General features: G+C 62.3%; 4 protein-coding genes across 8 annotated transcripts in view; 2 read left to right on the forward strand and 2 right to left on the reverse strand.

Annotated features, from left to right (window-relative positions):
- The window catches only part of DBNDD1 (dysbindin domain containing 1), a 3,025-nt gene extending 2,724 nt beyond the window's left edge, over positions 1-301 (reverse strand). For both annotated transcript variants that reach the window (XM_042821799.1, XM_042821798.1), the window contains exon 1: positions 240-301. The gene's annotated coding sequence lies outside the window, so the exon portion shown is untranslated. The remainder of the gene's footprint in view (positions 1-239) is intronic.
- A 533-nt stretch (positions 302-834) lies between these two features.
- GAS8 (growth arrest specific 8) lies at positions 835-8,409 on the forward strand. 4 transcript variants are annotated; one of them, XR_006169261.1, is made up of 10 exons: positions 835-872; positions 1,240-1,332; positions 2,313-2,510; positions 2,715-2,921; positions 3,466-3,520; positions 4,131-4,336; positions 4,608-4,775; positions 5,142-5,228; positions 6,147-7,858; positions 8,141-8,173. XR_006169261.1 is itself a non-coding variant. In XM_042821315.1 (10 exons), exons 1-10 carry the CDS (start codon positions 991-993, stop codon positions 8,288-8,290), a joined length of 1,689 nt encoding a protein of 562 aa, XP_042677249.1. In that variant the 5' UTR covers positions 971-990; the 3' UTR covers positions 8,291-8,409. The 4 variants fall into 4 exon arrangements, 1 of the variants encoding a protein (XP_042677249.1); XM_042821315.1 differs by lacking the exon at positions 835-872 and having other exon boundaries at positions 971-1,332; positions 6,147-6,356; positions 7,793-7,858; positions 8,141-8,409; XR_006169262.1 differs by lacking the exon at positions 835-872 and adding an exon at positions 1,071-1,151.
- A 3-nt stretch (positions 8,410-8,412) lies between these two features.
- On the reverse strand, positions 8,413-10,844 carry LOC122161724 (5-hydroxyisourate hydrolase-like). The gene is made up of 5 exons (XM_042821316.1): positions 10,594-10,844; positions 10,344-10,478; positions 9,030-9,172; positions 8,796-8,931; positions 8,413-8,564 (listed from the first exon to the last, which is right to left on the reverse strand). Exons 1-5 carry the CDS (start codon positions 10,756-10,758, stop codon positions 8,475-8,477), a joined length of 669 nt encoding a protein of 222 aa, XP_042677250.1. The 5' UTR covers positions 10,759-10,844; the 3' UTR covers positions 8,413-8,474.
- Positions 10,845-13,124: 2,280 nt separating this feature from the next.
- On the forward strand, positions 13,125-26,229 carry LOC122161968 (cadherin-1-like). Its single transcript, XM_042821774.1, is given in 30 exon segments — positions 13,125-13,163; positions 13,236-13,355; positions 13,565-13,720; positions 13,794-13,938; positions 14,053-14,228; positions 14,300-14,428; positions 14,501-14,688; positions 14,690-15,007; positions 15,084-15,226; positions 15,435-15,659; positions 15,745-15,963; positions 16,049-16,179; positions 16,261-16,404; positions 16,515-16,726; positions 17,335-17,396; positions 17,659-17,729; positions 17,805-17,919; positions 21,432-21,658; positions 21,768-21,902; positions 22,008-22,163; positions 22,237-22,381; positions 22,495-22,670; positions 22,786-22,914; positions 23,004-23,521; positions 23,596-23,738; positions 23,817-24,041; positions 24,247-24,468; positions 24,545-24,675; positions 24,909-25,052; positions 25,165-26,229. Coding segments are annotated over 30 exon segments (5,142 nt in total). The 5' UTR covers positions 13,125-13,139; the 3' UTR covers positions 25,378-26,229.
- Positions 26,230-26,694: the final 465 nt, after the last annotated feature.

Here is a 26,694-nt window from a genome sequence, read left to right on the forward strand (position 1 = left end):
GGGCCGGGGGGTGAGATGTGCCCCGCTCCACGTCCCCACCTCACAGCCACCTTCATGCTCCCGTTGCGCACGTATGCACCCCGCTCGAACACACCCCCTGCACACACACACACACACACACACACCCCTTGCACACCTACCCCCCGCCCCCCCCCCCCCCCAATAATTCCCCCGTGCCCTGCCCGGCCCGATATCGCGATGACGGCCACCTCACTCCAACCCATCCCATCCCCGCTCACCTGCGGTACCGCCCGCTCCCGGAGCCTCCATGGGCCGAGCCGGTGCCGGTGCCGGTGCCGGTGCTGGGCGGGGCGGGGCGGGCCCGGTGCCAGCCCGCAGCCCGCACGCTCCTGCCCGCCGCGGCGGAGGTGGGGCCGGGGGCGGGCCGGGGGCGGAGGCCGGAGGGGAGCTCGGGGGGGGCTCAGCGGGGCGGGAGGCACCCGGGGTGCGCTGGGAGCCGCGGCGTGGGTAGAGCCGGGGGTGCGGCTGGATGCCGGGGTGCGGGGAGGCCCGCAAGTGGTCCGGGGGTGCAGAGCGGCATCGGGGCCGCGGGACGCGGAGGGCACGAGCCGGGCGCTGTGGGGCCGGGGGCACGGCCCGCTGCGCTGCGGCCCCTCGAGAGCCCCCGGTGGGGGTAAGCGGGACAGCACGGGCCGAGAGGTGACGGAGCGGCGCTGCGTGACTGTGGAACAGCCCGGGACCCCGGGTGGCGGAGGGCCGGGCTCGCTGGAAGGCCGGGCTGGAGCGGGCCCCGCCGCCCGTTGCTAAGGCCGGGCCCCGCGTTGCTAGGGGGCGTGTCTGCTCCCGCGCAACTCTCGCGAGATCTGCCCGAGCGTTGCCTGGGAGACCGCGCAGCTGCCGTCGCCGCCATGGTGAGGGGCCGGGCTGGGCGTGGCAGGGCCGCGGGGGTTTCGGCCCTCAGCCTGGCGGCCGGAGCCGGGCGTGGGAGGTCTGGGAACCGGAGCCGGCCTGGGTTGGGTAGTGGGAGCGATGCCCGGGGGGACCTGTGGCTCGGTGCTGAGGGAAGCGTTGGTTGCGCTGTGCCTGGGCCTTCCCTCTGTGGGGCGAGCCTTGGGGAGGGGTCCCGGTCCCGATCCTGATCCCGGTCCTGGGCAGAATGCAGCACCCGTTTCACCCCGCCATGGCAGCAGGTATGCTGTGCAGCCGGGCTGTGGGCATTGTGCAGCACAGCTTCTAGTCGAGTGCTCACAACTCTCGTGTTTTCTTCTCTTTTTGCAGGCACCCAAAAAGCAAGCTGGAAAAAAGGGGAAAGGGGGCAAAGCCCCAGCAGCGGTGGATGCTGTGTCCCTGGAAGAGATGAGCAAGGAGCAGGTGAGTGGTTCCCTTGCACCATGGTGCCTGGCTGTGGCCCCAGGGATGACAGGTGGCAGTGGGATCTGGGGACAGCAGGCGGTGTTCATTTCATTGCTGACATCAGGGCTGGGTGTGTGGCCCCACAGAGGCTGCTCAGAGCTTTCCCTGGACAGAGTGGCTACCTCATCCTGCCCTGCTTCTGCTGTCCTGTGGCACTCTGCTCTCCTGCCTTGTGCCCTCATCCGTTTCCCCTCATCCCATAATCCTGTTCTCTTGTGCTGTCTCCTCTTAAGTGTGGAAATGTTTTGGCAAAGTACCTCTGGTGAGAATATTATTTGATAAGTGCTTTATGTTTTATGGTGTTTTCCTGTAGGAAGTGAGTTGACCAGTTCTATTAGAATCCATGTTTCTCCCTGCATTTTCTGCTTCCATCTGGCTGTTCCCTCATGTAACTGGAGTTCCTTTACCTTTCTAGTATTAGCAGCTTCTTCTCTGCAGGCTATTGTGCTCAACCCTCTGATCTCTCAGTCTACAGCTCTGCTTTGCAGCCTGCTGAACTCTCAACATATCCCAAATAGTGCTGCTTTGGGGGTGGGAGGCTCCCCCAGGGTCAGTGAGGACAGGCAGAGGCCATAGCTGCCCAACATGGGCCTGCTGCCCTGGATGTCCTACAAACACAGGAGGAGATGGCACTGTTCTGGGGCACATTGCTCTGCAGATAAGATCTTGCATGTCTCAGTGTTATTTAGCATCTGAGAATGTGAGATGGAATGCCTGAACCCTGTCTGCTTATGATAGGAAGAGATCTTGTCACTCTTTTTCGGGGGTGATTTGTCAAATCCTGAGCACTTCCCTCCTTCTATTCTCCCTTTTCTGTCTCAATAAAGACTACCGTGTCCTCCAGCCTTGCAACAGAGCTCACAATTGATATCTCTGGCTCTTTTCAAGGGCGCTGCGCCCCTTCTCCCCCTCCATCTCTTATCTTCTTTGCTTTGCAGCTGCAGGAGCACGTCACACGTCTCCGGAAGGAGCTGGACCGGGAACGGGAAGAGCGCAACTACTTCCAGCTGGAGCGTGACAAGATTCACACCTTCTGGGAGATCACCCGAAGGCAGCTGGAGGAGAAGAAAGCGGAGCTGCGTAACAAGGACAGGGAGATGGAGGAGGCGGAGGAGCGGCACCAAGTGGAGATCAAGGTGGGAGGGCGAGATGTGTGGCCCTTTTCCTTTCCTCGTGCCCTGGGAGAGAGTCAGCAGGTCTGAGGAGACGAGGGAAGGAGACAGAGAGGGAGCAGCTGGGCTGGGTTCAAGTCAGGAGTGTCTCAGTTCATATCCAGACTCTGGATGTTTTCCTGTTGGCTCCTGCTGATGCCTCTCACCTGTTCTCTGGCTTGTTTTCAGGTTTACAAGCAGAAGGTGAAGCACTTGTTGTATGAACACCAGGAAAACCTGACCGAGCTGAAAGCAGAGGGTACCTTGTCCATGAAACGGGCCCAGAAGGATCACTGGGCTCAGGAGACAGAGCTGCGCAAAGAGATGCGTTCCTTGAAAGTGGACCTGAAGGAGCAAGAGCTGGCCAACGAGGTGGTGGTGAAAAACCTGCGCCTGGTAGGTGTCTGGCAGGGCAGCAGGGACTGGAATCTGTGTGCAAAGTGCCTTTGCTGCAGAGGAAAGTGGTGGGTCCCTGGTGTGCGAGCAGGAGACTGCGTCCTCTGGTGTCTTGGTGAGGGGGAATGGGGTTTCCCTCAGATGTACTTGAGAGGCACTGGAAAGAGTGCACAAACAGGGAGGATGGGTTCCTGGGGCAAGTCCTGTGAAAATTCTCATGCAGGAAGGAGTCAGCCTCACGGCTCAAAGCCATGAGGACAGCTGGAGAACCTAATACACCACTGCTGGCTTAGGTAATAGCTTCATGCTGTGGTGGCAGCCTTTCCCAGGGAGCAGGAAAGGCTCCCATGGGAATGTGGCTGACCATAGGTTTTATCTGCTTGCTGGGACTGCACCTGACTGCTGGACTCCAGCCCTGTGGCTGGGCATGGCCTGTGTGGGCATCGGAAACTGGAGAATGTCTGTTCCTAGCCTGCACTGTGTAGTGATGCAGTCACCTCAGGATTGAGTTATCTGCCTCTAACATTAAACTTTTCCCTAACAGAAACAAGAGGAGGAGATCACACAGCTATGCAATGACTTTGAGAGACAAGTGAAAGGTCAGAATGTGCTCAAAGCCTCTGTGTCTGCGTGCTAAGGAAGTCTCCTTGGAGCTCCTCTGTGCTGTTAGCCTTCCTGGAGCAGAAAGAGGCCACTTTCCCCCCCCTGATTCTTGCTCTCTGTGCTCACAGCTGCTGGGCTGCATGGCTAACAGTGGTGTCCATGCTGAGCTCTCAGCCTGGCTTGAATGTGCTGTGAAAATGGAGCCTGGACAGGCGTCTGTTGTGTGAGCTGCTGGGTGGAGGCAGGGCTCTCGCTGCTGCCAGCCCGTGCTGCTGAGCACAGCTGGCTGTGTGGCTGGAGGAGTCCTTGCAGATCTAAATCCTGGCTCCAGTGCCCTCCTCAGGGGATGCATCAGGTTCTCACGGGCTGCCTTGGAGCGTTTCCATGCCCTGTTTCCAGGATGCTATTTCTGGGCTCTGCTCTCCATGGTCCCAACATAACTGCTCCGTGTGCTGGTGGCAGCTGCTGCGGGGCTATTAATGAGCATCTTGTCCTCAAGCAATGCTGCAGTGGCACGTGTTGGGCTGCTGCTTGCTAACAGAGCCCAGGTGCATAGGTGTAGGTTCTGTGGGAGGGTCTCACTCAGCCCCCTGTGCACTTCCCCAGAGATGGAGGCCAAGTACAACAAGAAGATGCAAGCGCTGCGGGAGGAGCTTGACTTGCGCCGAAAGACTGAGATCCATGAAGTCGAGGAGAGGAAGAACAGCCAGATCAATGAGCTGATGAAGAACCACGAGAAAGCCTTCCATGACTTCAAGAACTACCACGACGATGTCACCTTCCAAAACCTGGCACTTATCAGCTTGCTGAAGGTACTGCCTGCCTGCTCTCTGACCCCGCTGCTGCAGCCCTGGTGTGTAGTGTCACCAGGGACCTGGTCCAGTGACTTGCCCCAGATCTGGCCAGTTCCCTGGTGGAAGTCCTGGCATTTCTGTTTTCCTGGGAGTTGTACACCATTACATGAGCAAAGTTTTTGTGCACAGGGAGATGTGGTTTGCTGGGCCAGCACTGGGAGGGTGTCCTGACCTGAGAAGCTGGGCAGATTCTGCCTCTAGAAGCTAGCGATTGTGTTCCCAAGAACAGGAACAGATGGAGGAGATGAAGAAGAGAGAGACTCACTTGGAAAAGGAGAAGGCAGATGTCCTGCTCCAGAACAAGCAACTGAAGGAATCCCTGCAGCAGGCCCAGGAGCAGGTGTTTGAGCTGCAGAAGAAGTTGGCCCACTACGATAAGGACAAGGAAGCTCTGATGGTGAGCTGCCAGCTCTGCTGAGCCCTTTTGCGTTCTTCTCTAATTCACCTTGGCTGTTTCCTGGCATTGCTCAGCAGTGACCTCTGCCGCTCAGCTAAGAGTTCTTCGGCCAGACTGCTGAGCAAACGCCCTTGAGTCCCTTTCAGCTTAGTTGGGTGTGTGTAGGATCTCAGGCGGGACTCCAGGACTCTGGCAGCAAGAAAGAAGAGCAGACCCTGCTGCAGAGAGGGGAAGGTGTTGGTGTGGCTGTTGTTTGTGTTCTCTCAACCCCCGTCTTCTGCTGGTTGCTCCCCCATTTGCCAGAACACAGAACACCCATCTCCCAGAGACCTCCATGCTCTTGTAACTGTTGCTTCCTACTTGCAGAATACAAAAGCCCATCTGAAAATCACCCAGAAGGAACTGAAAGACCTTCAGTGGGAGCACGAAGTGCTGGAGCAGCGGTTCAGTAAGGTGAGAACTGCAGGTGGGTCTGGCCATCCTGTTTCTCTCTCCAAACCCTGTCCCCATGCAGAGGTTTAGGCACCAGGACTTAGCAGAGGCTGCCTGTGCTTTGCCTAGCTGAAAGCTTTCCAAATCTCTAATCCAGAGCGGCGCATTAGCTGCTGCTTCCAACAAAGCTTATCACAGTTTTGGCGTCTCCCGTGCTCAGCAGACAGGCTCAGCCTTGTACTTCACTGAGCAACCATGCGTGTGCTGATGGTTCCCTCCTGGCCTGCTGGTGGGAGGCTGTGGCACTGGGTCAGGAGTGGAGCTGCATAGAGAGGCTCCCGCTACAGCAGGGAGAAATATGGGGACAGGCTTTCCCTCGTTCTGCTAGTGTGTGGATGTCACTTCCTTGCTTGTCGTGCAGCCTCTGCAAGGAATGTTCTGTTGACTGAGTTCTCCCAGACTGAGCCTCTCCCTCACAGCTAACCCAGATAAATTTATTGAGGCAGAACGGAGCTCATTTGCAATTCGTAGAAATCCCCAGGAATATGAACACTGATCTGAGGCCTCGTTAACAATCCATCATTAAGGCAGCAACATATTCAGTGCAGTCAGAAATAGGCTTTGGAGGAGAGATTCTAATTAGGACACTTATTAACTAGCTGTAAGCCAGGGACTCTTGCCAGCTGCAAGGAGGGGAGGAGAGACCCCTGCATGCTGGGGCCCCTCTGTGATCCAAAATAGTGCCTTGGGGCACAGCAGAGAGCAGCTTGGAGTCAGGGCCAGGCTGAGCAAAGCGCGGTGTCTCTGCTGCTGTGTGAGGACAGCAAAGGCCCTTTTGCTCCCTTCAGGAGCTCAGGAAGGGCGGGGGGAGGCTTGCAGCAAGCCAAGGTATCCCCAGGGGTCCTGAGGATGGTGTGAAGCTGTGCTGTTTTGGAGCAGGTGCAGGCAGAGCGAGATGAGCTCTACCAGAAGTTCACCAAAGCCATTAACGAAGTGCAGCAGAAGACTGGGTTCAAGAACTTGCTCCTGGAACGCAAGCTGAAAGGACTCCTCGATGTCCTGGAGAAAAAGGAGGTGGAGCTCAGTGAGGTCTTTGCAACCTCCAACCTGGATCCAGGCGCCCTCTCCTTGGTCTCACACAAGCTGGAGGTACTGTGCACTGCTGCAGGGCCCTGTGGAAGCTGTCCTTCCCTCCTCTTGAAGGGCAGAGGCTGCTCTGGTGGTCGCTCTGAGACAAACGCAGACCTTAGAGGTGTGAGCATGGTCCTGAGGTGCATGGGCAGCAGAAGGGCAGAGCCTGGCTGTGTGGCAGGAAACAGTCCCTGTCTTCTCTGCACTGTTGCATACCTGCCTGTATGGCCAGTCCCCAGCCTCAGAACACTGCAGAAAGCACCTCAGCCTGCTCTGCTGTTGGCTGCACCATGTAGAAAGCTGGGCTGTGATTGTTGTGGCAGTCGTTCCCAGCACACCCATGACTGCGGTGCCGCAGGGCGCTCCGGCTCTCCCTCGAGAGTGGCATGTGGGCGTTTGGCACTGATCTGTAGCTCAGGTGGAGTCTGTTTCAAGGAGAGTGGCCCCAGGCAGCACTGCTCAGGTCTCTGTGCTGACAGGTGGCATGTGGCATTTGGATGTGCTGCTGAGCAGTGGGCTGTGTGAAGGGCCTGTCTCTGCGACCCTGGCACTCTGTGTGCAAGGAGCCACTGCTGGTGAACCTCAGCCATGCCTCTCTCCTGGCCTCGCTGGCTGCAGAGGCAGCACAGACAGGTTCCCAGTGGCTCTGCAATGTCTGGCATGCTAAAAATACATATGCAGAGAGCGTTGGCGCGGTGCGGCGGCTCAGAGACCCGCATTCCTAGGGCATGCAACAGCAGTAACTGGAGAAGCAGCATTTGCTTCACAGTGGCTTCAGACAAAAGGGATGCAGGTTCCCTGCTCGGCGTGGCTGCTGCTTGCCTTCTGTCCTCCTGCTTGTACTGCTCTGTTCCTGGTCCCCTCAGTGGTGGTGACAGCGATGCTCGTGGAATCCCCCTTGCCATGGAGCTCTAGCGATGAACACAACAACAGCCCCAGGCTTTCAGTCTGTGTGACAAGACGGTGGATTTGTCACCTACAAGCAGGTGCCACAGCAGCAGACTAGGAAACACATTCCTGGGAAGGCGTCGAGGCGTCGCGCTCTCCCCCAGCTGCTGGGGTCCCTGAATTCCTTTGCTCAGCTGCCTCCAATCACCGGCGTCATCGTGGGGAGACTCTCCCTGTAATTCCCCCAGTGCTGTGGTGGCAGGGAGGTGCTGCAGCAGCAGGTGCTGCCATCCGCCCCCCCTTGCAGCGAGGCAGGTGATGCTGATGGTGGGGCTCTGCTGGCATTACTGCTCATGGTCTGGGAGGTCCCTGCGCCTTGCCTCTGCCTGGGGCTGGCTGTCCCTGGCAGCGCTGACTCCAGGGTGGTGACTGTCTGCCCGGCCATGTCCCAGTGCAGGCATCTGCTCAGCGTGCTGTGCCACATGCTCTGGCCTGCAGCATGGCCCCAGGCTGATGTGCCCTTGGTGCCAGCAGCTCAAGTCTAACACAGCTGTCCCCGCTTGCAGGATGTGCTCAATTCCAAGAACGCCACTATTGAGGACCTGCAATTCCAGCTGGCCCGAGCCTGCAAGGTGAGGAAGGGGCTTGGGTTATGCTGTGTTCCTGGGGCTGGGGGAGCAGAAGGAAGAGCAAAAGCTTTCCCTCCAGGCCTTGATCAGGGGCTGGCTGCTCTGTTTTGTGCCCTGGAATACTGGCTCAGGCTGCAGTTTTCCCCATTCCCTTATTTCCCTGTGAAACAAGGTCTGAGGGGCCCCCACCATTCAGGAGTCTGCACTGTGCCTGTGTCTCGGGCAAGGAGGGGCCGGGCTGGGTTTCAGGGTGGCAGCCCAGAGCATGGAGCATTTTTCTTCCAGGCACACAACGACATGCTGCAGACAATGGAGGCAAAGCTGACGTCCTTTGGGATCCCGCTGGACAACCTGGGATTCAAGCCCCTGGAGAGCCCTGTGGTGGGACAGGCAGTGGGGCAGGGCCCCGCGGGACTTGTGGCGATGCCCACGTGACACCATGTAGCACCTATGGGTGCTCCTGTGCTCGGGTGCTCCTGGGGCAGGGAGCAGGGCTGTGCCTGCCTCGTGCTCCCAGCATCTGACCCGAAGAAAAGTGAATTTTTTGAGGCTGATGGTGCTGTTTGAGTCCTTTAATGGTATCAGTCAAGTGGTTCCCCTGGGGCACTGGAGCCTTGCCCTAACTGCCCCTGTACGTTGTGTAGGAGTAGGGGCTGATCAGCAGTGGGACGTGCAGCTTCTGGGCTGGGTCAGTGATGGTGAAGACAACCTAGGGGAGAGCAGGGAGGCGGTGGGTAGGTTCAAGTCACAGCCAAAAGCAGCCCCTTCCTCTACCTGTAGCCTGGGCATCCCTGCAAGCAGTGCTGGCAGTGCAGCAGGAGCATGGTTGAGGGTTGTGAGCTCCTGCAAGCATGGACACAGCACCCAGACCCCTGCATTCCTGCTCTGAGCAGAGCTGGCTCCTAGCAGCACCCCAGACCCCATGCTCAGCCCGTGGTACCTCCACAAAGGGGTAGAAGCTGCTGTACCCCAGGCTCTGCCAGTAAGCTGCCGTCTCGAAGCGCAGTTTATAGGTGCCAGCCTCAGCCTGTCCAGGGGGCAGGAGGGGCAAACAGCGTCCATCTGTATCTGTCCACCTGAGAGCAGAAGGAAACAGAACGTGGCTGGCTCCAGTAGTTGCTGTTGGTGATGTGGGCAGCAGTCTGCACTGCCTGCTTGCTGCTGACTCTCCTACCTCTGTGCCAGCTCTGTCCACTGTCCCCCTGGCTCTGCCAGCTGTGCCAGGCACAGAGCGAGGCCGGCAGCAGGCAGCCCTGTGGCCGTGTTCAGCACGTGGGTGGTCAGGGAACCGCTCAGCATCTCGGGTTTGTCTGGAGCCTACGGCACAGGAAGGGAGCAGCGCTGGGCTGTGCCTATGCCATCCATCTCCCCTTAGTACCATGCTGTGCCTACTGGCCCCACGAGCATGGATAGTGGGGGCGGTGGGGAGCCCAGGGTAGGCACTGCCACAGCTGGGCACCCCTCCATCCCTGAGTGGCCCCAGCCTTCTGGCAGTGCCCCAAGCACCCCAAGCTGGTGTCTGTGCAGCTGGGTCCCTCCTGGCACTTCTCCCTCCCCAACCACCCTGCTGTGCCCGCAGGACACAGATGCCCACCACCCTCCCACACTGTGAGGCCAGCTGTTGGGGCACAGGGCCGTGCTGCAGCCCAACAGCTGCCTGCATGCTGTGGGCACCGCTGCTACCCCCGGTGTGGGCGTTCTGCTGGGAAGGAGGGCTGCCTGCCAGGCTTCCTGCTCAGCCCCTCGTCTGCATGCTGCTGGCTGTCTGGAAGCAGCCATGTCCCTGTTGCCTACCCGGCCTGCGCTGATCTGCAGTGTCACTGTGTCACGTGCAGTGGATATTAACCCTGCAAGTGCTCCCGGGCTGCTTGGGGCAGGCAGCCAGCGCAGGGTCAGAGCAACGCACCTGCCCTCTAGGGGGTGGGATGGCTGAGAGACACTGACCTGAGGGTGCTGGAGTCGGGGGGTGCCTGCTTCCAGCCCAGCACCGGCTGTGGGCCTTGGCTGCTGGCTGAGCTGGGAGTGCTGGAGGCACGTGAGGGCACCCGGTGGCTTACCTGCCTTACCTCCATTCTGCTCTTCCAGCTCCCCACGTCCGATGCCGCCACTCAGAATGCCATCCCCTGCCCCAGCCGCCCTCCCCACGGAGCTGCCGGGCCGAGTGCCGCTATCCCAGCACGCTCCTCCCCAGCTGGGCCGGCCCGCGCAGGCGGCTCTGCACTGGGCAGTGCTCCCAGGTGCCTCCACAGCACCCGGCACTGCGGCCCCAGGGCTGGTGGACCCAAGCCCAGATGAATGTTGGTGTGCCAGAGCAGGGCTGAGCCCCTGGGGTCTCACCTGGACAAGCTGTGCTTGTTCAACCTGCCTGTCTCCTCCAGAGTGCTGAGGTGTGGCTGCCCGCGTGATGGAGCCCAGCTCCCTCCTGGGCCGTGGGGAACAGCCCAGAGCCTCATCTGCACTAGGGCTGCCCACGAGGGCTGCAACTCACCTTGTTGGTCTTCAGGATGTCATCGGTGCTGGGGGTGTTGGCATCTGTGACCTCAATGACGGCCGTGGCGGTGTTGGACAGGCCCTTGCCCTCCTGGTCCGTGGCCTGGACAATCAGCGTGTAGTTGGGAGTGGTCTGCAAGATGAGGTCACGCCATCAGAGGCCCCGCGTCCCCACAGCGCGTCCCGCTCCCGCCGCCCCTCTGTGTGTGGGCTCTGTGCCTGCCGTGGGGCACGAGGAGAGCGCCCACCTCCCGGTCCAGCCCCGTGCCCAGCACGCTGATGATGCCCTTGGCCGGGTCGATGGTGAACATCTGGGGGTGCGGGCTGGGCGGCTGCTGGCTGACGATGGAGTAGCTGACGATGCCGTTGTCGGTGTTCACCGCGTCGTCCGCGTCCGTGGCGCTCACGGTCATCACGGAGGTGCCTGGGCAGAGCGAAGAGCCGGGCAGACATGGGTGACATGGCTTTAGCCCTGCTGGGCGCTCGTTTGAGTGCTGACCCGACACGGCTCTCGTTGTGGACTTTCACCTTGGCAGCGCTTCCCCTGCTCGGCTCACGTGGGCACTGGGCAGCAAAAGGGCCAAGGTGAACCCTCATCCTTCACTGGGTGCACCAGGGAACGATGTTACTGAGGAAAGGGTGAGGGTCTCCGTGCCTTCTTTGTATCTGTCTTTACCAGCCAGAGCCGCTCACTCAGCCCGGGGTTGGGACACAGGCACGGGGCTGCAGGAGCACCACCGCTCGAGGACAACGCCGGGCAGAGACCGACGGGATGAGGTCCAACGCGGCCAAGAGCCGGGTCCTGCCGGTCATACCGACCGCACGCAGCTCCGTGGAAAAGGATCTGGGGGTGCCAGAAACGGGCACTGCCAAAGGCACCCTTGGTCCCGGGGCGCTTCTCACGGGGCCGCACGGAAGCACCGGGGGGCGCGCGGCGGCAGCGGGCGGAGCTCCCGGAGATGCGGGGCGGGTGCGGGGCGGGGTCGGGGCGGGGCGGAGCGGGCGGTACCTGCGCGGCCGCGGCCTCACCTGGAGCGGCGCGTTGAAACGGGCGGGTTCGCGGCGCGGCGCTCGGTGGCGGCGGGGCCATGTGCGGGTCGCGCTCCGGGCTCTGCCCGCTCCTCCTCCTGCTGCTGCTCGCCGCCGCCCCGGCTCGGCCGTGCTTCCCCCCGGGGCCGCGCCGCGGATCGCTCCCGGCTCCCGGTAAGCGGTGCCGTCGGGGCGCGGGGAGCATCGTTGGGCCGGAGGTGCCGCCGCGCCGTGCGGGACCTCGCGTGTGGGTAGGGCGGGCTGCCCCAGGAGCGACGGAGTTCCTCTTGGTGCGATGTGCGGTTCCCATCTTGCCCCCCCACCGCTATGGGGGAAGGGGGCCCGGCGATGCCGTCGGGACGCGGGGCGGGGGCTGCTCGCGCACACCGGGTTGTGGGAGCGGTCCTTTCCTGGCTGCTCTCTGCTCCGAACGGCGGCCCTCGGCGGGCTTTTGGTGGCTGCATCCCCCGGGCCGTGGGAGGGGGCTGCTGGTGCCGTTCGGGTCCCCTCGTTGCCTCTAGTTCGGCCGTGGGGAGGGTAGAGGCCGGGAGCTCCTGGACTGCACCGGTACCCCTCGGGTCGGTGGTCGGCGGCGGACGGGCGATGGGAGGCGGCTGCCCCGGGGCTCCGTTCTCTGATCCGGGTGGGGAGGGGCAGCGACTCGTCCCGATGCCGGTGGGACCGCTCACGGTGTTTACTCGTCGGCGTCCCCGGGGAGTGGAGCTGCTCGGGAACCGCGGCCGCAGACAGTGCTGCCTAATGGCTGCGGAGCACTCAAAGCACTTCGCTGTAAGTGCTCTCTCCGTGCCAGGCCCTGACCTCAGCCCGCTCGGATGCTGCGTGCCGCTGCCCACGGCCCAGCTCCTGTCGGCAGCGGGACTGGCACCAGGGCAGGGCTGGGCTGGGGGTGCAGCCCCGCGGCCGGAGGGCACAGTGTCCCAGAACACTGAGGGTACGAGAATGGGGGGTTCTCTCCCCTGAGCTGGTACTGGAGCACAGCTCAGCTCCAAAGCCAGGGCTGGAGGCTGCCCGTGGCACGGAGGCTCGTGTCTCAGCCATGATGTGGTTGCGGCCTTTCCGGCCCCAGCATCTTCCTTATCGCCCACCATAAAGGGCCGCCGGCGCTCCTCTCCAGGCTCCAGCTCCGTATGGGGATGAGGGAACTCTCCAGGGATTTCCCCCCACCCAGAGACACGCGGGCACAGCTCTCCTCGTCCACTCCCATCTCCCCCAGCCCCCGGGAGCCTCTCAGCAGTGTGCTCGGAGCGGCTTAGCGCTGCTAATCCCCTAAGCCCGCAGCTCTACCGGGCTGGGGGTCGGGGCTGCAATGTGGCCGCAGGTGTGGGACCCTGCGATGGTGGAGTCGCTGCCCTGGGGGGGTGGGTCGGAGCCGGGAGCCCCGAGGCGGGGACACGCTGAGGTGGGAGGCGCGGGGCAGGGCGCTGCGTGCCCAGGAATTTCCCGTAATCTCCGCAACAAAGCCGAAGCGCGCTCCTGCTGCTGCCCGCCCCCGTGCTGGGAGCGGCCCTGACCTTCCCAAATCCCTCTCCCTGGAGCTGGGCTGCGAGCACGTGGAGCCCTGCGGGCGTTCGGATGGCGTGTGGGCCTGAGGACGGCTCCTGGGGGCTGCGTCCCCTCCCGCCCCCCTGACCCTTTGCCTCTTGCAGCGACCTTAGGACGCGGCGCGGTGCTGGATGACATCGAGGAGCCCCACGTCGGGGCGCTGCCCGTGGCTCCCCGGGATGCCAGCAGCCCGCGGGTCCCCATGCGGAGCAGGCGCTCCCTGCAGGTAACGCTCTCGGCAGCCCCGTCCCCAAACCCACCGCGTGCGGCCGCTCCATCACTGCTCCCCTTCCTGCAGGAGGTCCCTGATGTCCCTCACGCTCAAACCGCTCTGAGGAGGCAGAAGAGGGATTGGGTGATCCCTCCCATCAAAGTTCCTGAGAATGAGAGGGGTCCCTTCCCTAAAAACTTGGTTCAGGTATGGAGGAGCCCCCGAGGTTTCAGTGATGCTGTGTCTGGGTGGGATTTCAGGGCTGGCCATGGCTGTGCGCACTGAAGGCAGCGGAATGCCGGCCATGGGCACGGATCTGAAACCCAGACTGGGGTACCGTGGCTGAGGGGTGCGTGGGGGGGCTGCTCACCCTGCAGTGGGGAGGCACAGCCCTGCACCGCTGCATCTCCTCCCAGATCAAATCCAACCGGGACCGGGAGGCAAAGATTTTCTACAGCATCACTGGGCAGGGAGCGGATGCTCCCCCCGAGGGCATCTTCACCATTGAGAAGGAGACGGGCTGGATGAAGGTGACGCAGCCGCTGGACCGGGAGCACATCAACAAGTACCATGTGGGTCCTGCTGCGGGGCGCTGGGTTCACACCAGTGCCGTGCTGTCTCCACACTCACCCCTCTGCCCTGCAGCTCTACTCCCATGCCGTGTCTGAGAATGGCAAACCCGTGGAGGAGCCGATGGAGATCATAGTGACGGTGACGGACCAAAATGACAACAAGCCCCAGTTCACACAGGAGGTGTTCCGAGGCTCCGTGCCCGAAGGCGCGCTGCCAGGTAGGGCTGTGCTGCAGGGAGAAGCTCTGCGTCCTGCAGGATGCGTCCTCGGGGATGAGGCTGCCCCGTCCTCCGCACCCACCCAGCTCACACAGACCCCCCGTTGTCCCCCAGGTACTTCGGTGATGCAGGTGAACGCCACGGATGCTGACGATGATGTGGAGACCTACAACGGTGTTATCGCCTACTCCATCCTCAGCCAGGAGCCGCGAGAGCCCCATCCCCACATGTTCACCGTCAACCGCGCCACCGGCACCCTCAGCGTCATCGCCAGCGGCCTCGACCGGGAGGTGGGAGCCGTGCCCACAGGGCAGTCCTGGCAGTGTGGCTCTGGGTGCTGATGTCTGTCTGTCCATCGCAGCGCGTGCGGGAATACACGCTGACCATGCAGGCGGCCGACCTGGACGGGCAGGGGCTGACCACGACGGCACTGGCTGTGATTGAGATCACGGATGTCAATGACAACGCCCCTGAGTTTGAGCCCAAAATGGTACCGTGGCTGTGACGTGGGCAGGGTGTGCCGGGTGCTGTGGGCTCCGTGCTGACCATTCCTAATCCACAGTATGAGGCGGCTGTGCCAGAGAATGAGGCCGAGCTGGAGGTGGCCCGGTTGGCCACCACGGACCTGGATGAGCCACAGACAGCAGCGTGGCGTGCAGTCTACTCCATCGTGCGTGGCAATGAGGGCGGTGCCTTCACCATCACCACTGACCCTGCCAGCAATGAGGGTGTCCTGCGCACGGCCAAGGTGCGTGTCCCCTGCTTGTCCCTGTACCACAGCCACCAGCCCTGGGTGGTGCTGCCCATCCTGTCACCTCCCACAGGGTCTGGACTACGAGGCCAAGCGGCAGTTCGTGCTCCATGTGGCCGTGGTCAATGAAGCTCCCTTCGCCATCAAGCTGCCCACAGCCACGGCCACAGTGACGGTCAGTGTGGAGGATGTGAACGAGGCGCCCGCCTTTGACCCGCCGCTGCGGCTGGCCCAGGTGCCGGAGGATGTGCCGCTGGGGCAGCCCCTCGCCTCCTATACAGCCCAGGATCCTGACAGAGCCCAGCAGCAGCGCATCAAGTGAGCAGGGCCGGGTTGGGGTCGGAGATGGATCCCTGTTGCCATGCCCCGCAGGACCAACCCGCTGTGCCCACAGGTACGTGATGGGCAGTGACCCCGCGGGCTGGCTGGCTGTGCACCCTGAGAATGGCATCATCACAGCACGGGAGCAGCTGGACCGTGAGTCCCCGTTCACCAAGAACAGCACCTACATGGCTGTGCTGCTGGCTGTAGATGACGGTGAGTGCGGCGGCTGTGAAAGGGGCCCTTGTTCCCACGTTCCCATCAGGCTGCAGGCCCACATGAGGGACATGTGCTGCTGGTGTCACGGGGGCTGTGTCCCGCTCAGCCCCAGGGCAGGGAGTGGTGCCTGTGTTGCCCATAAAGCCTTCTGCCAGCATGGGAGTACCACTGCAGTGTCCCTTACTGGCCCCGCTTCTCCCTGCAGGATTGCCACCTGCCACAGGCACCGGCACGCTGCTCCTCACCCTGCTGGATGTCAATGACCACGGCCCTGAGCCCGAGCCCCGTGACATCGTCATCTGTAACCGCAGCCCCGTGCCCCAGGTGCTGACCATCACCGACCGGGACCTGCCCCCCAACACCGGGCCATTCCGTGCTGAGCTGAGCCATGGTTCTGGGGACAGCTGGGCGGTGGAGGTTGGCAGTGGAGGTAACGTGGGGACTCGAGGTGGTGGTGCACCTGGTCCCACATGAACCAATGCGTTGAAGTGAAACTTGTCACCTATCCCATGCAGGTGACACTGTTGCCTTGTGGCTGACGGAGCCCCTGGAGCAGAACCTGTACAGCGTCTACCTGCGGCTCTTCGACCGCCAGGGCAAGGACCAGGTCACCGTCATCAGGGCACAAGTGTGCGACTGCCAGGGCCGGGTGGAGAGCTGTGCCCAGAAGCCACGGGTGGATACCGGTGTGCCCATCGTGCTCGCCGTGCTGGGCGCTGTGCTGGCTCTGCTGCGTGAGTGCTCTCCTGCTCTGGGGTGTGGGAGGGACCCAAGGATGCGGCATGGGGATGAAGCACTGATGCAGCTCCTCTCCTGCAGTCGTGTTACTGCTGCTGCTTCTCCTGGTGAGGAGGAGGAAGGTGGTGAAAGAGCCGCTGCTGCTGCCTGAGGATGACACGAGGGACAACATCTTCTACTACGGGGAGGAAGGTGGGGGTGAGGAGGACCAGGTGAGGGCCGGGCCCGAGGTCGTGGGGAGGAGTTGCAGTGCTCCCCGGGCGTCAGCCTCATCCTGCTCCGTCCCCACACAGGACTACGACCTGAGCCAGCTGCACCGCGGCCTGGACGCCCGTCCCGAGGTGATCCGCAATGATGTGGCCCCCCCGCTGATGGCCGCCCCCCAGTACCGGCCCCGGCCCGCCAACCCCGATGAGATCGGAAACTTCATCGACGAGGTGAGCCCCAGCCGGCCGAGCTGCTCTGCTGGGCTGCCCCGCAGCGCTGCCATCCCGTAGGGCTGAGGCCGGGGGGAGCAGTGGGTGAGCTCTTCCTCTGACTCCTCCAGAACCTGAAGGCAGCCGACACGGACCCCACGGCCCCCCCCTACGACTCGCTGCTGGTGTTCGACTATGAGGGCGGCGGCTCGGAGGCCACCTCGCTCAGCTCCCTCAACTCCTCTGCCTCCGACCAGGACCAGGACTACGACTACCTCAACGAGTGGGGCAACCGCTTCAAGAAGCTGGCGGAGCTCTATGGCGGCGGGGAGGACGACGAATAGCCCCCACCCCCCCAGTGCTGCTGCTGCCCAAAGCCTTACCCTGCCCGTGCCTTGGGGCCATGCTCCCCTCTCCTGCACTCCCTGTGCTGCCCAAAGCAGCCTTGGCTTCCTCCTGTGTGTTTCAACTTTTTTTTTTTTTTTAAAGAAAACATGAATTTAATGTAGTGAGACGGTACTGGTGGGCTGAGCTGGGATCTGTAGAAGTTTTAAAGAAGTTTTAATAAAGGACGTGGCTTTCCTTTTTTTTCTTTTTTAAGATCTTCCTCTCTCCTGTGCTGTGATTCTGGGGAACGTGCGCTCCAGGGGCTCAGAGCCAGACCCCCCTCAGCCGGGTACCATGGCAGCACAGGCTGGCACAGCCCGATCCCCTGTGTGCAGGGATGGGGAGCACAGGGAGCAGGGCTGCCCGTCCCCAGGGATCTCTGCCTGCTTGGCGCTCAGCAATAAGTGCATTAAACAACTTCACTGCATTAACCACGCCGGCTGAGCGCTGTGCCTAGGAGGAAGCGAGCAGTGCTGCTGCCGCGCCACGGCCGGGGCTCAGCTGCTGTCCCAGCTCCGTAGGAGCAGCCCCGGCGTCCGCTGTGCGGACTTTGCCCCCCTGCAGCCGCGGGGGCGACGGTGGCACCGAGGGACTCTGCTCGTCCCGGGCCGGAAAGGAGCGCCGCAGTTCGCAGAAGGGGCGACAGCTGGAGGGAGGGAGGAAAGAGGAAAGGGACCCAACCCGCCGCCCCCTCATCCCCCCGTGGGCCTCGTGCCCGTGGAAGGCGCCGTGGGACGGGGCGGGCGGGACGGGGCGGCCCCGGTGAGGCGGAGAGGGGCGGGGACGGGCCCGGCGGGCCAACACCTGCGGGCGGGGCGCTCCCACCTGCGCTCGGTGGAGGCAGAGCTCGGCAGCTCCGTCCGCAGCGGTACCGGCCCGGTCCCTGAGCCATGGGGCGGCGGTGGGGTTCCACCGCCCCGCAGCGTTTCCCCGTGTTGGTGCTGCTGCTGCTGCTCCAGGTGCGGGGCCGCCGGGCGGGACGGAGGGGGCAGGAGGGGACAGAAGGGGAAAGGGCTGACGCCTCTCTCGGGCAGGTGTGCGGCTGGCGGTGTGATGAGGCAGCCCCCTGCCAGCCCGGCTTTGCTGCAGAGACCTTCACCTTCAGTGTGCCCCGGGACAGCGTGGCGGCGGGCAAGGAGCTGGGACGAGGTAGGACCCTGCGGGGCAGCTGGGGCTGTGGGTACGGAGCTGTGCGCCCACGAGGTGCGACAGAGCTGTGGTTGTGAGGATGGGTTGGGTGTGCGATGCTGATGGTGGTGAGATACGTGGGGACAAGCTCAGTGCGTGGTACCAAGGGTGGCTGGTACCAAGGACAAAGGTGTTCCTGATGGGACAGGCTCAATGCGTGGCAAGTTGGCATAGAAATATGATTGTGGGGGTGGGCTGGGTGCGTGGCACCGAGGGTAGCCATGGGGAATAAAGCCATGGTTAAGTGTGCCCTGCGTGGGGTCAGGGCCGGCTGCACTCTGCCCAGTTCAGTGCTGGTGGCTGTGGGCACACAGAGCCGTGCCTATGTGTCCCAGCTCCCCGAGCAGCCAGGTGGTGCAGGTGCCGGGGCGAGGGTGCGCGGGGGCAGCGGGTGCCTCTCCCAGCAGCACCGAGGCGGGCGGCGCTGACTCAGGCAGAGCGGGCTTGTTCGGGCCGGCAGGCTGGGTGTGGGGCATGGAGCCCGGCCCTGAGCCTGCACCAAGCCCACATCCCAGCACTGAGCACACATCAGCACCGAGCACACATCAGCACTGAGCCCGCATCCCAGCACCGAGCGCCTGCCCTGGTGCGGAGCCGTGCGTGGGTGCGCGGTGGTTCTTGGAAAGGGTGGCTGAGGTGCTCCAGTCTGAGTTTCACCCACGCTGGGGAGTATCGGGACTGGGAGCTGAACCCTGCACTGTACTGAATGCATTCCGTGTTTGAGCTTTCTGTCGGTTAATCATTTACCAATGCTGTGCAGCACGGCAGGCTGTGCCCATTGGGGCAGCGCCTGACACCAGGGTGACGAGCAGCTGCGTGCCAAGCGGCACTTCCCCAGCACACAGCGTCGGCTCCCAGCTGGAAATCCCCGGCTGCTGAGCACCAGCGCTTCCCGTCTGGGGCCGGTGACAGAGGACGTGTGTGGGAGGAGGGTGTCTGAGTCTGCCCACGCGTGCCAGCGCTGCTGCCGCAATGCCCGGCCCCAGAGCATCGTGCCGTGCCCTCCATGCCGCGCGGCCCTTGAAAAGCCCCATTTGTGGTACAGCACGGGCAGGCTGATGAGCTGCCCTGTAATTATCCGATGAGCTGAGCACTGTGTTTGCAGTCAGACAGGTCTGGATTGGCCCCGAGTGGCGCTGGGGTGGTGAACATCAGTGGGTGCTCCAGGGGCCGGGTTGGGTGCAGCTCTGGGCTTCCCGGCGGCGCTGCAACTGCCCGGCTGATGAAAGGGCTCAGTGGAGGAAGGAGCAATTTCCTCCATGTTAATGCAGGCTGTAAAAGCTGCACAGCATGATGCTTTCCAGTGGGTGCTGGGGCTGCTGCTGCCCCACACCACAAGGGAAGGATGGACAGCACCTGCCTTGCATCCCTGGGCTGTGTTCAGCCTCACTTACTGCACAAAGGTAGGGGCTGGGATGGCAGATCGCAGGAAGGAGCTCTCAAGGAGCCCTCGGCTGTGTGGATATGGCACTTTATGGGAGGAACACAGGTTTGCAGCCAGATGTGACACTCCCCAGTTGCATAGATCCCGGATCAGCCCCAAATGGGAGAAACCTCGAGAGTCTGAAGTCACGGTGAAACTCGGTGATGTCAGTCCCTGGCGGGACGTGTGGCTCACAGCGTTCTCACAGCACTTTCACCCCGGCTGCTCACGGGCTGACGTGTGCCTCCCCCTGCCACCAGCTTCCGCCCCGGCACAGCCACTTGCACAACCTGCGTGGGGACAGGGAAGAGTCTCGAGATGGTGGCACTTGGCTGTGCCTGTGACTCACCCTGCACCCAGCCCGGGGGTGAGACACTTTCCTGTGTCACAGCAGAATGGAGGTCGCTTAGTGTCCCCAGGTCCCAGCCCAGTGTGGAAGGCTCACCTCCCGGCCCCAGCTTTGAGCCAGTAATTCACTGATTTTGGCCAAACGCATTTGAGGGTCCATGAAAGCAGGAGCCCCTGAGCTCGACCCCACGCCCCGCCGAGGCCCCACTGGCTCTGTGCCCTGGGGAGAATGGGACTGGGAGGGGTTGGCTTTCAAGTGTGGAGCTGGAAAAACAGGTTGTGCACGGCCGGGAGCAGAGGGGGAGAGCGGGAGCTGAGCGGTGGTGCGGGGCCGGGTGCTGAGCACGGTGTGCTCGCTGCACCGCGTCGGTGCGGGGCCGGGTGCTGAGCACGGTGCACCCCGCCGGCCGGGTGCCAGGTGCCCGCGGGGATGGGGCACCTCCCCACTGCGAGCCCACGGTGCGGGAGCGCCCGGCATGCCCCAGCACAGCCCTGCACAGCCGGCACCACCGGCTGTCCCGGCCTGGCCGGGGGTCCTGCCTGGATTGGCATCGCCCCGCGGGGAGCGGCGCTCGGAGGTGAGCGAGCAGCCCCCAGCCCGGCTCTGCCATCACCTCCCCCTTGCTGTTGTCTCTGAATTCCTGGGCTGCCTGCAGGCTGATGTAACACGGGACGCTGGGACAGGTCCCGGCAGTGACGGCCGCCCCTGGGGAGCCCACCTCCGTGCTTCCCACCCTGGGCACACTGCTGTGCCGTGGCGGTACCCCGTGTGCTGTACAGCCGTGCAGGAGCCGAGGGTGCGCAGGTCAAGGGGACCCAGGCTGGGTGCTGCGGGCTCAAACAAAACATCCCAGACAAAGGAGCGTTTGTTCTGGCAGCTCCAGCCATGCGGCCATGGCTCATGTGATGCTGATGCTTGCCGCAGAGCTGCATCGTCCCCCCCTCAGGCTGTCCTCAGCCCTGGCATGCCGGTCCCTGCTTGAGCAGTGCCAGACCTGCGTGGCCAGTGCTGGAGCTCACACCGTGACCCAGCAGGGTGACACCGGGGTGCCATCTGTCCCAAAAGAACCCCAAACGGCAGAGGGGATGGATTCTGCACAGATGCCAGGGCAGCAGGGGTGCTCCAACTGCTGTCACACGCCTTTGGGTGCACCTTCCCCACCGCACAGATTCACGCTCCAGTCGGTTGCTGATGTGGCCGTGAGCCAGCGTATCAGAGCCAGACAAAGCCTTTGTTTTGATTTGAAAAGCAACCGGAGCAGCAGCACAGCACCCTCTCCCACTGCCACAGGCAGGGCAGCAGCGGTGCCATTGGGACACGTGCTGCATGGACACACCATGCCATGTGGCAAGGATGGGTAACGCTGAGGTTGGGTATTAGGAGAAATTTCTTTGGAAGAGCAGTGATGTGTTGGCATCGGCTCCCCAGGGAGTGGTGGAGTCACCATCCCTGGAGGTGTTCAACGACTGTGGAGATGTGGCACTCAGGGATGCAGTTAATGGTTGTGGTGGGGTGGGTTGAGGATCCCAGTGGTGTTCCTCAACCAGAACAATTCTATGATTGTACAACGTGCCACACATAGGCTGCACTGCTCATGGTGCAGTGTGAAGGGATGCTCTGTGCCCGGGCTTTCCTGTGCATGCAGTGTGCACGGGAATGCGCTGTGCATGGTGGGTGCCCATGCTCTCCCTCTGCCTGCAGTGAGCTTTGCAGCCTGTGGCGGCCAGCCGTGGGCCGTGTATGTCCCGGCTGATACACGCTTCAAGGTGAACGTGGATGGCGTCGTCTCAACGAAACAGCCACTGACGCTCCATGGGAGGGAGATCAGCTTCATCATCTACGCACGGGACGCCATGGGCAAGAGGCACTCAGCCCAGGTGACTGTGGGCAGGCAGAGGAACCACCACCACCACAGCCACCACCTGCAGGTGAAGTGAAATCCCCATAGTCAGTGCAGCCCTCTGGGGCTGAGAGCAGCACGTGCCTCTGGGCTGCTCTGTGCTGAGCAGGCACCAGAACCAGCTGCTGTTCCTGCAGGACATGACGCCGGCTGTGCTGAGCTTCCCCAAGCACAACTCCAGCTTCCTCCGGAGGCAGAAGAGGGATTGGGTCATCCCCCCCATCAGCTGCCTCGAGAACCACCGCGGGCCCTACCCCATGAGGCTGGTGCAGGTACGGGGCTGAGGGCTGAGCCGCCCCGCGCCGGGCTGAGCGCAGCATCACCGGGATGGGCACCGGCCCTGGCTGTCCCCTCTCACCGCCCCGCCTCGCCGCCAGATCAAATCCAACAAGGACAAGGAGTCCAAGGTGTACTACAGCATCACGGGGCAGGGCGCGGACAGCCCGCCCGTGGGCATCTTCGTCATCGAGCGCGAGACGGGGTGGCTGGAGGTGACCGAGCAGCTGGACCGGGAGAAGATCGATCGCTACACCGTGAGTGGGGGCTGCAGGGGCCGCGGGGCGGGCGGGCGGTGCGGGGCCGTGCGGGCTGACGATGCCCCCGCAGCTCTTCTCCCACGCCGTGTCGGCCAGCGGGCAGCCCGTGGAGGACCCCATGGAGATCATCATCACGGTGATGGACCAGAACGACAACAGGCCCGTGTTCATCAAGGAGCTCTTTATCGGCTACATCGAGGAGAACGCGAAGCCGGGTGCGGGGGCTGGCGGGCGGGCGGGGGGCCGGGAGCCCTGGGATGCAGCGACGCTGGAGGCGGCGGCGCCGCGTCCCACGAGTGACGTCTGCCCGGCTCTTCGCTCTGCCCAGGCACCTCCGTGATGACCGTGAGCGCCACGGACGCGGACGACGCGGTGAACACCGACAACGGCATCGTCAGCTACTCCATCGTCAGCCAGCAGCCGCCCAGCCCGCACCCCCAGATGTTCACCATCGACCCGGCCAAGGGCATCATCAGCGTGCTGGGCACGGGGCTGGACCGGGAGGTGGGCGCTCTCCTCGTGCCCCACGGCAGGCACAGAGCCCACACACAGAGGGGCGGCGGGAGCGGGACGCGCTGTGGGGACGCGGGGCCTCTGATGGCGTGACCTCATCTTGCAGACCACTCCCAACTACACGCTGATTGTCCAGGCCACGGACCAGGAGGGCAAGGGCCTGTCCAACACCGCCACGGCCGTCATTGAGGTCACGGATGCCAACGACAACATTCCCATCTTCGACCCTACCATGGTATGTGTTCCCTCACCCTAGCTGGCTCTCACCAGCTGCTGCCCTCCCCAGGCTGCCCACATGTGACCATCCCTGTGCCCTCTCTGCAGTACGAAGGGGTGGTAGAAGAGAACAAGCCGGGTATAGAGGTGGCCAGGCTGACCGTGACGGACCAAGACACACCAGGCTCCCCAGCCTGGCAAGCTGTATACCACATCAAGAGTGGAGACCAGGATGGTGCCTTCAGCATTATCACTGACCCCAGCACCAACAATGGCATCCTGAAGACAGCCAAGGTGGGTCACCTCACTGTCGATGGCTCCAGTGTGGGCCATGTCCCCACCAGCCCCACTGCCACCTTAACCCCTCTCTCCAACCTGCAGGGCCTGGATTATGAGACCAAGAACCGCTACGACCTGGTGGTGACGGTGGAGAACAAAGTGGCCCTGTCCGTGCCCATCACACTGTCCACTGCCAGCGTCCTGGTGACCGTCTCGGACGTGAATGAGCCCCCTATCTTTGTGCCCCCTATCAAGAGGGTGGGGGTATCAGAGGACCTACCAGTGGGGCACGAGGTTACATCCTACACAGCCCAAGATCCTGACAGGGACGTGAGGCAGAAAATCACGTAAGTGGGGGCTTGGCTGTCAGAGAGAGAGCATGGGGTGGGCATGAACCCCCCTGACAGCTCCCTCTGCCCAGGTACCGCATGGGCAGCGACCCGGCAGGCTGGCTGACTATTGACTCTGAGAACGGCATCGTCACGGCTGCCCAGCCACTGGACCGCGAGTCGGTGCACGCCATCAACAGCACATACAAGGCTATCATCCTGGCTGTGGACAATGGTGAGGCTGTGCCCCCACTGCAGAGCTGGAAGCTCTGGGGATGTGGGCTCTCCACCTCGCTAATGTCCGGCTTTGTAGGGATACCGGATGCCACCGGGACGGGGACACTGCTGCTGCTCCTCCAGGACGTGAATGACAACGGCCCCACACCAGAGCCCCGGTCCTTTGAGATCTGCAACCGGCAGCCTGAGCAACAGATGCTGAGCATTGTTGACAAGGACCTGCCCCCACATACCTACCCCTTCAAGGCAGCACTGGAGCATGGTTCCAGCAACAACTGGACTGTTGCGATAAGGGGTCAAGGTAGGTGCTGTGGGGTGCAGGGCAATGAGGGAACACTGAGCAAGGGCCGATCCCAGCCACTTCTTTCTGTGCTACTCCGAATGCCACTACCACATGCAAGCTTCTGCTGGCTTGCATGAATGGGGAGCTGCCATGGGGCAGAGCCCTGATAGTGTCTTCACACCTGGGGACATCTCTGAGCCCAATCTCCTCTCTCTTGCACAAGATGAGCTGGCCCTAAGCCTGAAAAAGGAGCTGGAGCCGGGTGAGTACAACATCTTCCTGAAGCTGATGGACAGCCAGGGCAAGGCACAGGTGACGCAGGTCAAAGCCCAGGTGTGTGAGTGTGAAGGGACAGCGAAGAACTGCGAGCGGAGGTCGTACATCGTCGGTGGGCTGGGTGTCCCTGCCATCCTGGGCATCCTGGGGGGCATCCTTGCCCTGCTGAGTGAGTATGGTGTGATGGGGATGTGGATGGTGCTGCTTTCCCCTCGCGGCCCTGATGTCATGCCCTCTGCTCGCAGTTCTGCTGCTGCTGCTGCTGCTCTTTGCCCGGCGACGCAAAGTGGAGAAGGAGCCGCTGCTGCCACCCGAGGATGACATGCGGGACAATGTCTACAATTACGATGAGGAGGGTGGCGGTGAGGAGGACCAGGTGGGACCGGGGTTCCGGGTCACAGCGCTGCCCGTGGGATCCTCGCAGCACTGCCCTATGGCAGATGGCCCTCCAGGGTCCTGCCGTAGCCATGAGGGATCTTTGCCATGCACAGAGCTCTCAATCCCCTGCAAAGCCCCTGGTTCATTCTGCCCCACAGCAGCAGTGCCTACGGCCATCCCTCAAGCGTCACGTTGCTGTCCTCTCATGCTCTCTGCTCCGTCCCCACACAGGACTACGACCTGAGCCAGCTGCACCGCGGCCTGGACGCCCGTCCCGAGGTGATCCGCAATGATGTGGCCCCCCCGCTGATGGCCGCCCCCCAGTACCGGCCCCGGCCCGCCAACCCCGATGAGATCGGAAACTTCATCGACGAGGTGAGCCCCAGCCGGCCGAGCTGCTCTGCTGGGCTGCCCCGCAGCGCTGCCATCCCGTAGGGCTGAGGCCGGGGGGAGCAGTGGGTGAGCCCTTTCCTCTGACCCCCTCCAGAATCTGAAGGCAGCCGACACGGACCCCACGGCCCCCCCCTACGACTCGCTGCTGGTGTTCGACTACGAGGGCGGCGGCTCGGAGGCCACCTCGCTCAGCTCCCTCAACTCCTCCGCCTCCGACCAGGACCAGGACTACGACTACCTCAACGAGTGGGGCAACCGCTTCAAGAAGCTGGCGGAGCTCTATGGCGGCGGGGAGGACGACGACTAGGCAGACCTCGTCCCCTTGGCTGGCCCACCGCATGGCTCTTGCCATTTCACCCCCTCGGACATGCACTGGCTCTTGCAGCCAAAGCCCCTTCCAACAGCATTGGATCCGTCACTCGCATCCCTCCCCTTCGGTGCAGGGAAAGCTCAGGGTCACCGGGGCTGGAGGCTTTTGGGGAGCCCACGCTTTTCCTGCCCCCTCAGCCCCACACAGTCCCATTTAGAGCTCCTTGGGAACAGGCTGGTGGCAGGCGCTCCCTGGCCTGGAGGAGCGGTGCTCCTGGGTCAGCTCCCAGTGCCTGAATCCCACAGCCCTCACCGCACGGCTGGTGCTCAGCATCCCTCCCCCTGCAAGGAAAGAGGCCCCCGCTGCCTCTCTCCCTTTGTTACAGAGGAAGGGGTTTCTCCAGCACTCTCTGTAATACCTCGTGCTCCCAACCCCGATGTCACCGCCACGCTCAGGGTTTGGGATGGCCTTTGTGTGAAGCTGCTCGTGCGTGTGCAGTGCAGGGTGGGTGATCAATCACACAGACCAATGACGTGCCATTCCCTTTGCATCATACACGAGAGAATTATATTTGATAAGAGTACTTACGGTCAGATTTCTATTTTTTTGTATAACAGGTGATGATGTTATTTCCATCTGTGTCGTTTGTAATTATTGTTCTGTTAATGAGAGGTGCTTTCTGAAATCAAGTGGCTTTACTTAAACTCTGAACTCCATGTCTAGCTGTTGTTTTGTATTTTTAATATGGGAAAAGGGCCCGATGCACGCTGGAAGGCCAGCGATTGTCTAAGTGTTAATTGATGGAATGATTTTTATATAAAATTGAAAGAATAAATTGTAAGAAAACCAGCAGCTCTGTTCTCTGTGCGAACCTCTGCCGGCAGCGCTGCCCCATGGCGCTTCCTTGGAGTGGCTGTGGCTGCTGCTGCCTCCAAAGTGCCAAAGAGAAATGAAATGCTTTCTGCAGCCCTGCTCTTTATAGCAACCCTGCTCAGGAGGAGACGGATTCGTATCAGAGCACATGTTTTCTTAGCACAGAGCTGAGAAGCACAGCAGTATCTAAAAGCAGTCAAGGTTTTACTCTGCTGCCTGGACAGGTCCCAGGGAAGGGAGGAGCAGCAGACTGTGTGAAAACTGGACTTGCACCAAAGTGCTTTATCACAGGAGCTGCACCCTGTGCATAACGCTGTGCCCCACTGACCCGCATGGGACTGCAGCACAGCCAAGGATGCTATCTCTGATGTTTGCCCAAGCCTGTAACGGCTCTGCTCGCTGCCCAGGGCCTGCATGCCTTTAGTCACACAGCCACCCAGG

The sequence above is a fragment of the Centrocercus urophasianus genome, unplaced genomic scaffold (genome assembly GCF_019232065.1).
Source record: "Centrocercus urophasianus isolate 14NV4802_14NV808 unplaced genomic scaffold, USGS_Curo_1.0 seq_2, whole genome shotgun sequence".
In the NCBI taxonomy this organism is placed as follows: Eukaryota; Metazoa; Chordata; class Aves; order Galliformes; family Phasianidae; genus Centrocercus; species Centrocercus urophasianus.

Bases quoted from the DNA above. Each gene is read 5' to 3' on its own strand.
- GAS8 (XM_042821315.1), top strand. From the start codon at position 991: ATGCCCGGGGGGACCTGTGGCTCGGTGCTGAGGGAAGCGTTGGTTGCG. The intron at 4,776-5,141 runs GTGAGCTGCCAG...TCCTACTTGCAG, and splicing joins AGGACAAGGAAGCTCTGATG to AATACAAAAGCCCATCTGAA. The intron at 6,357-7,792 runs GTACTGTGCACT...CCCCGCTTGCAG, and splicing joins TGGTCTCACACAAGCTGGAG to GATGTGCTCAATTCCAAGAA.
- LOC122161724 (XM_042821316.1), bottom strand. From the start codon at position 10,758: ATGACCGTGAGCGCCACGGACGCGGACGACGCGGTGAACACCGACAAC. The intron at 9,173-10,343 runs GTGAGTTGCAGC...CCTGTGCCGTAG, and splicing joins ACATCCTGAAGACCAACAAG to GCTCCAGACAAACCCGAGAT. The intron at 8,932-9,029 runs GTAGGAGAGTCA...TTCTGCTCTCAG, and splicing joins TGGACAGAGCTGGCACAGAG to GTGGACAGATACAGATGGAC.